Below are 11,828 nucleotides of genomic sequence, written 5' to 3' on the forward strand. Positions count from 1 at the left end.
GTTAGTTACAGACTGTAGGCCCATTAGTGTTGTGGAAGTTAGTTACAGACTGTAGGCCCATTAGTGTTGTGGAAGTTAGTTACAGACTGTAGGCCCATTAGTGTTGTGGAAGTTAGTTACAGACTGTAGGCCCATTGGTGTTGTGGAAGTTAGTTCCAGATTGTGGGCCCATTAGTGTTGTGGAAGTTAGTTACACACTGTAGGCCCATTGGTGTTGTGGAAGTTAGTTACAGACTGTAGGCCCATTAGTGTTGTGGAAGTTAGTTACAGACTGTAGGCCCATTAGTGTTGTGGAAGTTAGTTACGGACTGTAGGCCCATTAGTGTTGTGGAAGTTAGTTACAGACTGTAGGCCCATTAGTGTTGTGGAAGTTAGTTACAGACTGTAGGCCCATTAGTGTTGTGGAAGTTAGTTACAGACTGTAGGCCCATTGGTGTTGTGGAAGTTAGTTCCAGATTGTGGGCCCATTAGTGTTGTGGAAGTTAGTTACACACTGTAGGCCCATTGGTGTTGTGGAAGTTAGTTACAGACTGTAGGCCCATTAGTGTTGTGGAAGTTAGTTACAGACTGTAGGCCCATTAGTGTTGTGGAAGTTAGTTACAGACTGTAGGCCCATTAGTGTTATGGAAGTTAGTTACAGACTGTAGGCCCATTAGTGTGGTGGAAGTTAGTTACAGACTGTAGGCCCATTAGTGTTGTGGAAGTTAGTTACAGACTGTAGGCCCATTAGTGTTATGGAAGTTAGTTACAGACTGTAGGCCCATTAGTGTTATGGAAGTTAGTTACAGACTGTAGGCCCATTAGTGTTGTGGAAGTTAGTTACAGACTGTAGGCCCATTAGTGTTGTGGAAGTTAGTTACAGACTGTAGGCCCATTAGTGTTGTGGAAGTTAGTTACAGACTGTAGGCCCATTAGTGTTGTGGAAGTTAGTTACAGACTGTAGGCCCATTGGTGTTGTGGAAGTTAGTTCCAGATTGTGGGCCCATTAGTGTTGTGGAAGTTAGTTACACACTGTAGGCCCATTGGTGTTGTGGAAGTTAGTTACAGACTGTAGGCCCATTAGTGTTGTGGAAGTTAGTTACAGACTGTAGGCCCATTAGTGTTGTGGAAGTTAGTTACGGACTGTAGGCCCATTAGTGTTGTGGAAGTTAGTTACAGACTGTAGGCCCATTAGTGTTGTGGAAGTTAGTTACGGACTGTAGGCCCATTAGTGTTGTGGAAGACGCCGGCCTGAGAAACATTGTGCGAATGGCAACAAGTGACAGCACGTATGAGCCGCCATCAAGACGCACCATCGCACGAAGAATACACCAGTTGTATGAAAAGGAGAGGACTGTAAAAGTGACAACTTTACAACGTGCACACTGCAAAAAGTTCAAAAACAAGAAAAAAAAATACAAAAATGAGGGGTATTTTACTTGAACTAAGCAAAATTATCTACCAATAGAACAAGAAAATTTGGCTTGTCAAGACTTTCCAAAACAAGTAAAATTAGCTAACCTCAATGAACCCAAAAATACCATAAAATAAGTATATTCTCACTAATAACAAGTGCACTTTTCTTGGTAGAAAAAAAAGAGACCTTTTTTGCTTAATATGTTGAAAAATATTCTTAAATTAAGTAAATGCTAGTGCCATTATCTTGACATAATGATATGCGCTCGGCATTACATTTCTTGAAACCAGCAAACTTATACTAAAAACTAATTTATTGTTCTTAATGGAAAGGCAACAAGGCAACCGCTTGTTACTCTCGGGGTCTCCTAGCCTGCTCAGGCAAATTATATGGTCTAAAAATGCACTTTTCCATGGATAACAAGACATCATCGCGCCAAGTGCGTGATCTTTCAGTCAATTAGTGCACAAATATACAGCCCGGCTCCCGGCCAAAAAAAAATTTTAATTGTAATTTTGAAGAATTTATCTGAATGTGCATGAACTATTTCTGTTCAAAATAGTTTGAAATGTCACATGTTAAATGTTTAAATATTAACTGTCAGTTTGCTGTACTGTGCCAACTGTACTACTATATGAGTACGTATTTTCTATTGTTTCATTGAAAATAAAACAGCAAAGTCCATTTCGCTGTCATCTGTTTGAATTATGAGACACAATTGTGTCAAAATCATGATTTTTTTTTGTCATTCTTGAAGTAAGATATGATTACTTTAAAAAAGTAGTTTTATACTTGTGAGTGTTGATGACACAGCTTTGCAACACTTGATATTCTAGTTTCAAGCATGTTTTACTCAATATAGGTCATCAAATCTCAGCAACAAGCTGTAATATCTTACTGAGATCATTTAGGACTAAAACAAGTAAAACACTCTAACATAAAATCTGCTTAGTGAGAAGAATTATCTTATCAGACAGAAAATAAGCAAATATCACCCTTATTTGAGATATTTCATCTTACTTAGGTTTCACTTTTTGCAGTGCAGCTGTAGTTGCTCTCAGTGGGAGACTACTGGACATCAATCGGTAACCATAATTTCTCCCTGATAAAAAAAAATGTTTCTGCTGTTACCTCAGAAATTGCCTGTTCGGATGTTATGATTGTGGCTCAGGGGTTTGTATGTAGATGATATTTATTTTCCATAACAAACAGGATAACTTAAATACCCTGGCAGTGGCAATAAGCTTGAATGTTTGTATTTACATTTTTTGAGTTGATTTTCATAAAATATGCTATTTAACTGCTATTGTTTAATAAGTACTGATTTAAATTGTGTTTGCACAACAAATGTTTTGGCGCTTTTGGTCATATGGGAGAATATTCCAATAAAGGTGCACTACACCATACTTGCCAACCCTCCCGGATTTTCCGGGACACTCACGAAATTCAGCGCTTCTCCCGAAAACCTCCTGGGACAAATTTTCTCCCGAAAATCTCTCGGAATTCAGGCGGACCTGAGTGACGTGTCGACAGCCTGTTTTCACGTCCGCTTTCCCGCAATATAAACAGCCTGCCTGCCCAATCACGTTATAACTGTAGGATGATCGAGGGCGAGTTCTTGGTTTCTTATGTGGGTTTATTGTTAGGCAGTTTCATTAACGTCCTCCCAGCGCGGCAACAGCACACAACAACAGCAGTCACGTTTCCGTCTACCGTAAAGCAATTCGTCTGCCTTAAACAGCAATGTTGTGACACTCTTAAACAGGACAATACTGCCATCTACTGTACATGCATATGCGACATTAACATCTAGGGCTTTTAGAGAGTGCAGTGCACAACTGCGCACACAACAAGGAGACGAAGCAGAATGCATCATCAGAGAGGGTGTTCAGCATGGTTAGAAAAATAGTGACAGAGAATAGAACAAGGATGGACTATTCAACACTTAACTCAACAATGAGTAAAAGAGTGTTATGTGTGTGTATATGTGTAAATAAATGAACACTGAAATTCAAGTATTTCTCTTATTTATATATATATATATATATATATATATATATATATATATATATATATATATATATATATATATATAGCTAGAATTCACTGAAAGTCAAGTATTTCTTATATATATATATATATATATATATATATATGAAATACTTGACTTGGTGAATTCTAGCTGTAAATATACTCCTCCCCTCTTAACCACGCCCCCCGACCACGCCCCCCACCCCCGATCACGCCCCCCATCCCCCCCACCTCCCGAAATCGGAGGTCTCAAGGTTGGCAAGTATGCACTACACACTACTTTTGAATTCATTATTGGGTTTTGCGTATACAATGCAGTTAATCGTGATTAATCGGAGAAATGGTGCGATTAATTCTGATTAAAATTTTTAATTGTTGCCCAGCCCTAGTATAAATATATACATACATATACACACACACACACATATATATATATATATATATATATATATATATATATATATATATATATATATATATATGTATGTATGTATGTATATATATATATATATATATATATATATATATATATATATATATATATATATATGTATGTATGTATGTATATAATATACACACACATATCCATCCATTTCTACCGATTTATTTAAAGAGTTTATAATTTATTAAAGCGTGAAATAATTAATGAAATCCTGAAATGGTGAAATCAATACTTATTGTAATTATTAGATAATACTTGAAATAATTAATTACATTATTAAATAATCAAATGCACTTTTATATTATATAAATTAAACAACACTTTTAATAACACAAGTATGTATCTAATTCCAAGGATAATTAACCAATGACATATTTTAGGTCATTATTTCAAGATGTGTTTATTAGTTTTCCCCCCATTTGACCCTCCATGCTCTTGTCAAATCCGAGATGAAAAATGTTTTTTTTTTCTCGTTTCCACGCAGCTCTTCCTTTGGGTTGGCAACGAGGCGAACGCGCAGGAAAAAGCCGGAGCTCCCAAAATAGGTTGGTTGCACACCAGACTAGGAGCTGCTCGTAGCTGGGAGAACGCTCCACGCAGCTTTGAGCGGCGGTTTTAAAAAACACAAGTTGTTTCCCTGGCATGGCGCATCGTAATCAGTGCACAAGTGCACACTTTGTACAAGGGAACTCTTTCACTATTGGCATGGATGGCATGACTTTCCATTTAGAACGGTGATTAATACACGCTCTACGGAGCTTGTATGGTGCGTTCAAGACATTACCCATCATGCCTTTGGCTCTAACGCAGCCCATTAGTATGACATGCTGCTCTTGTGACTGCCAACGACGACGATGGCCTTTTTGCTTTTCTAGCTCCAGGGGGCACATTTTGTCTTGGACTATCTCAGACCAGCTCAAACCCAAAGATGTCAGCAACGTGTGTCTGCGTGCTCTTGACCTGTGCCTCCACTTCACATCTGCACATCAGCCCGCACTGATTAAGTCCCTGCCCTTTGTACACACCGCCCGTCGCTACTACCGATTGGATGATTTAGTGAGGTCCTTGGATCGGCCCCGCGGGGGGTCTACTCAGGCTCTGGTGGAGGCTGAGAAGACGGTCAAACTTGACTATCTAGAGGAAGTAAAAGTCTTAACAAGGTTTCCGTAGGTGAACCTGCGGAAGGATAATTACCGGGAAAATGGAAGTCTCAGGGCTTTGGGGCGGGTTTCGGCCCGCCCCTTGGCGCGTGTGGTACGGCGGGCTCCATGACCGACGGCGGGTCCTCGCGGCTCGACGGCGGCGCGTCCCGGCGGGCCATGCGTCAGGGTTGGTACGCAGAAGTCTTAGGGCCCCGGGGCGGGGGTGCTGGTTTCGGCCCGTTCCCCCCGAACCCACTTGGCGCGTGTGGCACGGCGGGCTCTGTGACCGACGGCAGGTGCTCGCGGCCCGACGGCGGCGCGTCCCGGCGGGCCATGCATCGGGGTTGGTACGCAGAAGTCTCAGGGCCTCGTGGCGGGGGCGGGGGTGCTGGTTTCGGCCCGTTCCCCCAGAACCCACTTGGCGCGCGCGGAACCGGTGGGCTACGCGACCGACAGACGGGCTGCAGCCCGACGGTGGCGCGGTCCCGGCGGTGCCGCGCGGTTTTGGGGATCAATGCAGAAGTCTCAGGGCTTTGGGGCGGGTTTCGGCCCGACCCTTGGCGCGTGTGACACGGCGGGCTCCGTGACCGACGGCGGGTCCTCGCGGCTCGACGGCGGCGCGTCCCGGCGGGCCATGCGTCAGGGTTGGTACGCAGAAGTCTTAGGGCCCCGGGGCGGGGGTGCTGGTTTCGGCCCGTTCTCCCCGAACCCACTTGGCGCGTGTGGCACGGCGGGCTCTGTGACCGACGGCAGGTGCTCGCGGCCCGACGGCGGCGCGTCCCGGCGGGCCATGCGTCGGGGTTGGTACGCAGAAGTCTCAGGGCCTCGTGGCGGGGGCGGGGGTGCTGGTTTCGGCCCGTTCCCCCAGAACCCACTTGGCGCGCGCGGAACCGGTGGGCTACGCGACCGACAGACGGGCTGCAGCCCGACGGTGGCGCGGTCCCGGCGGTGCCGCGCGGTTTTGGGGATCAATGCAGAAGTCTCAGGGCTTTGGGGCGGGTTTCGGCCCGACCCTTGGCGCGTGTGGCGCGGCGGGCTCTGTGACTGACGGCGGGCCCTCGCGGCGCGTCCCGGCGGGCCATGCGTCGGGGTTGATACGCAGAATTCTCAGGGCCTCGTGGCGGGGGTGCTGGTTTCGGCCCGTTCCCCCCGAACTCCCTTGGTGCGCGCGGCACCGGCGGGCACCGCGACCGACGGACGGGCTGTGGCACGGCGGACTCTGTGACCGACGGCGGGTCCTCACGGCCCGACGGCGGCGCATCCCAGCGGGCCATGCGTCGGGGTTGATACGCAGAAGTCTCAGGGCCTCGTGGCGGGGGTGCTGGTTTCGGCCCGTTACCCCCAAACCCACTTGGCGCGCGCGGCACCGGCGGGCTCCGCGACCGACGGACAGGCTGCAGCCCGACGGTGGCGCGGTCCCGGCGGTGCCGCGCGGTTTTGGGGATCAACGCAAAAGTCTCAGGGCTTTGGGGCGGGTTTCGGCCCGACCCTTGGCGCGTGTGACACGGCGGGCTCCATGACCGACGGCGGGTCCTCGCGGCTCGACGGCGGCGCGTCCCGGCGGGCCATGCGTCAGGGTTGGTACGCAGAAGTCTTAGGGCCCCGGGGCGGGGGTGCTGGTTTCGGCCCGTTCCCCCCGAACCCACTTGGCGCGTGTGGCACGGCGGGCTCTGTGACCGACGGCAGGTGCTCGCGGCCCGACGGCGGCGCGTCCCGGCGGGCCATGCATCGGGGTTGGTACGCAGAAGTCTCAGGGCCTCGTGGCGGGGGCGGGGGTGCTGGTTTCGGCCCGTTCCCCCAGAACCCACTTGGCGCGCGCGGAACCGGTGGGCTACGCGACCGACAGACGGGCTGCAGCCCGACGGTGGCGCGGTCCCGGCGGTGCCGCGCGGTTTTGGGGATCAATGCAGAAGTCTCAGGGCTTTGGGGCGGGTTTCGGCCCGACCCTTGGCGCGTGTGACACGGCGGGCTCCGTGACCGACGGCGGGTCCTCGCGGCTCGACGGCGGCGCGTCCCGGCGGGCCATGCGTCAGGGTTGGTACGCAGAAGTCTTAGGGCCCCGGGGCGGGGGTGCTGGTTTCGGCCCGTTCCCCCCGAACCCACTTGGCGCGTGTGGCACGGCGGGCTCTGTGACCGACGGCAGGTGCTCGCGGCCCGACGGCGGCGCGTCCCGGCGGGCCATGCGTCGGGGTTGGTACGCAGAAGTCTCAGGGCCTCGTGGCGGGGGCGGGGGTGCTGGTTTCGGCCCGTTCCCCCAGAACCCACTTGGCGCGCGCGGAACCGGTGGGCTACGCGACCGACAGACGGGCTGCAGCCCGACGGTGGCGCGGTCCCGGCGGTGCCGCGCGGTTTTGGGGATCAATGCAGAAGTCTCAGGGCTTTGGGGCGGGTTTCGGCCCGACCCTTGGCGCGTGTGGCGCGGCGGGCTCTGTGACTGACGGCGGGCCCTCGCGGCGCGTCCCGGCGGGCCATGCGTCGGGGTTGATACGCAGAATTCTCAGGGCCTCGTGGCGGGGGTGCTGGTTTCGGCCCGTTCCCCCCGAACTCCCTTGGTGCGCGCGGCACCGGCGGGCACCGCGACCGACGGACGGGCTGTGGCACGGCGGACTCTGTGACCGACGGCGGGTCCTCACGGCCCGACGGCGGCGCATCCCAGCGGGCCATGCGTCGGGGTTGATACGCAGAAGTCTCAGGGCCTCGTGGCGGGGGTGCTGGTTTCGGCCCGTTACCCCCAAACCCACTTGGCGCGCGCGGCACCGGCGGGCTCCGCGACCGACGGACAGGCTGCAGCCCGACGGTGGCGCGGTCCCGGCGGTGCCGCGCGGTTTTGGGGATCAACGCAAAAGTCTCAGGGCTTTGGGGCGGGTTTCGGCCCGACCCTTGGCGCGTGTGACACGGCGGGCTCCGTGACCGACGGCGGGTCCTCGCGGCCCGATGGCGGCGCGTCCCAGCGGGCCATGCGTCGGGGTTGATACGCAGAAGTCTCAGGGCTTTGTGGCGGCGGCGGGGGTGCTGGTTTCGGCCCGTTCCCCCCGAACCCACCTGGCGCGCGGCACTGGCGGGCTCCGCGACCGACGGACGGGCTGCAGCCCGACGGTGGCGCAGTCCCGGCGGTGCCGCGCGCTTTTGGGGATCAACGCAGAAGTCTCAGGGCTTTGGGGCGGGTTTTGGCCCGCCCCTTGGCGCGTGTGGCACGGCGGGCTCCGCGACCGACGGCCGGGCTGCAGCCCGTCAGCCGGCGGGCGCGTCCCAGCGCGCCGCTCGCCTTTCGGAACCATGACCGGCATCCGCTTCCGAGCGGGGGGTTTCGGGCACCCAACTTGCCTCCCTCCCATGGAGGGAGAAGGGGGGTTAATGTCTCCCCCGTCTACGCCCGCTCGCGGGTGGAGGCAAGAGCGCCTGGAGCCCTGGCGCCCCTGGGCGAAGTGCCAGACCTGATAAACTCAACTCGAGGATGTGGCAACAGACAAGCAAACTGAGACAACTCTCAGCGGTGGATCACTCGGCTCGTGCGTTCATGAAGGACGCAGCAAGCTGCGAGAACTAATGTGAATTGCAGGGCACATTGATCATCGACATTTCGAACTCACATTGCGGCCCCGGGCCCGTCCCGGGGCCACGCGTGTCTAAGCATCGCCTGAATATCAATCGGAGGGGGGGGAAAGAGAGAGCCCCACCCCCGGAGCTGGGGTGTAGCAGGACCCTCGGGTCCTTCGTCCCCTTAAGTGCACACCGTCGGCTGAAGGACACTCTGTCGCGGACCTCGCGGCCCTCTTCTCCCGGGGTGAGACCCCTGTTACGAGCCCTGCGCCTGTAACCCGTATCACCTCCACCTCACACTCACTATGTTTCCATGCACTAAAGTAGTCTGATTTCTCAAATAGTTAGTTTTCATGTATTTGCACACCTCTTTGTGAAGTCCAAGCGTTCATACACTCTCTCTAATGCGACGATTGGTCATACGCCATGTGCCTCCCGTACACTGAGGGGCGCTAATTCCTTTTTGCGCTATTAAATGAATTACTTTTTCTGTTGACCTCCGACGTCATGCAGTTTTGGAACGACGGACAGTCCCATCATAATGTGTTTATGACCATTCATTCCAAACATGAATGGAACACAATAATAAAATAATTCAGGCGGGGCCCTAAGCAGAATGTTATCTGGTTGCTGTCCACCCTGATTCATTTTTATTTATTTTTGTAAAGTTGTGAACCTTTTTAAATTATTTTAAAAATAAACTTGATTTTAATTTAATGCATGTTTTGTACTAAAACAAATTAATGGGGGAAACATTTTAGGATTATTATATTTAAAAAAAAAAAAGGAAAATAACTATTTTAACATCATTAACGTTTTAAAACTTCCCAATTGTGTTTTGACCAGGCCTCTACCCCACTATCATGCAGTTTTGGAACGACGGACAGTCCCATCATAATGTGTTAATGGCCATTCATTCCAAACATGAATGGAAGACAATAAAAAAATAATTCAGGCGGGGCCCTAAGCAGAATGTTATCTGGTTGCTGTCCACCCTGATTCATTTTTATTTATTTTTGTAAAGTTGTGAACCTTTTTTAATACATTTAAAAATAAACTTGATTTTTTAATTTTATGCATGTTTTGTACTAAAATAAATTAATGGGGAAAACATTTTAGGATTATTAAATTTTTGAAACATGGAAAACAACTATTTTAACATCATTAACATTTTAAAACTTCTCAATTGTGTTTTGACCAGGCCTCTACCCCACTATCATGCAGTTTTGGAACGACGGACAGTCCCATCATAATGTGTTAATGGCCATTCATTCCAAACATGAATGGAACACAATAATAAACTAATTCAGGCGGGGCCCTAAGCATAATTTTATCTGGATGCTGTCCACCCTGATTCATTTTTATTTATTTTTGTAAAGTTGTGAACCTTTTTTAATACTTTTAAAAATAAATTTGATTATAATTGTATGCATTTTTTGTACTAAAACAAATTAATGGGGAAAACATTTTAGGATTATTACATTTTTAAAACATGGAAAACAACTATTTTAACAACATTAACATTTTAAAACTTCCCAATTGTGTTTTGACCAGGCCTCTACCCCACTATCATGCAGTTTTGGAACGACGGACAGTCCCATCATAATGTGTTAATGACCATTCATTCCAAACATGAATGGAAGACAATAATAAACTAATTCAGGCGGGGCCCTAAGCAGAATTTTATCTGGATGCTGTCCACCCTGATTTATTTTTATTTATTTTTGTAAAGTTGTGAACCTTTTTTAATACTTTTAAAAATAAACTTGATTATAATTGTATGCATGTTTTGTGCTAAAACAAATTAATGGGGAAAACATTTTAGGATTATTATATTTTTTTAAACAAGGAAAATAACTATTTTAATATCACTAACGTTTTATTAATATTTCCCAATTGTGTTTTGACCAGGCCTCTACCCCACTATCATGCAGTTTTGGAACAACGGACAGTCCCATCATAATGTGTTCGTGACCATTTAGTCCAAACATGAATGGAACTAATGCAGGCAGAGCTAAATTTTATTAATTTCTAACTATTAGTATGAAAAAATAAATTTATATAAAAGTTTATTTAATTTTATGCATGTTTTCTGCTAAAAAGAATTAATTGGAAAACATTTTTTTGATATACAGATTTTTTTAATCATGGAAAATAACTACTTTAACATAATTAAGACATACATTTGGAAACTTCCCAATTGTGTCAGTATCAGAATCAGGCAGAGTTGGACCGACGGACAGTCCCATCATAATGTGTTTATGACCATTTATTCCAAACATGAATGAAACTATTGCAGGATTTAATTTCTATTTATTTATATGAAAACAATATGTATTTCATTTAATTTGATGCATGTTTTGTGCTAAAACAAAAATAATGTGGAAAAAAAACTTTTTTTTAAATAGCATAACATAATTTTAATATGAACAAAACATTTGAAAAGGTTCCAATTGCGTTGTGTGTTCATGACTGCAGCTCATCATTTGTTCCGTGTCCGTCTCTTCCAGCGAGAGACTACGTGGACTTGGACCCGGCCGGCCGTAAGGGGCTGCCCATCACCACCATCAAGCAGGGAGCCGAGCCGCCCACCTTCACCGGCTGGTTCCATGCTTGGGACCCCAAGATGTGGGAGACGGATCCACTGGAGAGGATCCGTGCTCGTTTCTGAGCGCCAAACTCTTCGCTAACTTTGCACCTATTTAGCAGCTGTTGCCGTCATTCCCTTACCTCCAAATCCTTAAGTGCCAAAAGCCCAGCTTGCAGTCAGACTGAAGGCCGAGAGGGATCAGAGTGATCTAGAAAAGGAGGCTTTTTTTTATTGATTGGATCTTATAGTTGCTAATATTTCCTCCAACTCGGCTTCATGCTCACATTAATGGAAAGGAAGCAGGCAAGACGCTGCAGACAGCTTTTACTTCTGGAATGTGCTACTTGGGAGAAGGTGCATGCTGCATGCTGCATTTTCTTAGTTGTATATGCATGCACACATTTATCACCGTGTCCACGCTTTCAAATAAAACTCCCGCCGCTCAAATGAGTGTCGTGCAAATGTTGAGGTTTTGTGTACTTTATTATTGTGTGAATGCTCATATGGTTTTCTACACCAAAATTAATCTATTTATTCTTCTACAAACCCCGTTTCCATATGAGTTGGGAAATTGCGTTAAATGTAAATATAAACGGAATACAATGATTTGCAAATCCTTTTCAACCCATATTCAATTGAATGAACAAGGACAAGATATTTGATGTTCAAACTCATAAACTTTATTTT

General features: G+C 48.2%; 1 protein-coding gene and 1 non-coding gene across 2 annotated transcripts in view; both read left to right on the forward strand.

The window, feature by feature from the left end:
* Positions 1-11,607, forward strand: part of scinlb (scinderin like b) — a 74,774-nt gene extending 63,167 nt beyond the window's left edge. Inside the window, exons 16-17 of the mRNA XM_061941257.2 lie at positions 4,354-4,414; positions 11,062-11,607. Of these exons, the coding sequence (XP_061797241.2) occupies positions 4,354-4,414; positions 11,062-11,222 (222 nt within the window). The 3' untranslated portion in view covers positions 11,223-11,607. The remainder of the gene's footprint in view (positions 1-4,353; positions 4,415-11,061) is intronic.
* LOC133590697 (5.8S ribosomal RNA) lies at positions 8,494-8,647 on the forward strand. Its single transcript, XR_009814493.2, has one exon. It is a non-coding gene; the product is annotated as a 5.8S ribosomal RNA (ribosomal RNA).
* Positions 11,608-11,828: the final 221 nt, after the last annotated feature.

Source organism: Nerophis lumbriciformis, linkage group LG03 (assembly GCF_033978685.3).
Source record: "Nerophis lumbriciformis linkage group LG03, RoL_Nlum_v2.1, whole genome shotgun sequence".
NCBI lineage: Eukaryota > Metazoa > Chordata > Actinopteri > Syngnathiformes > Syngnathidae > Nerophis > Nerophis lumbriciformis.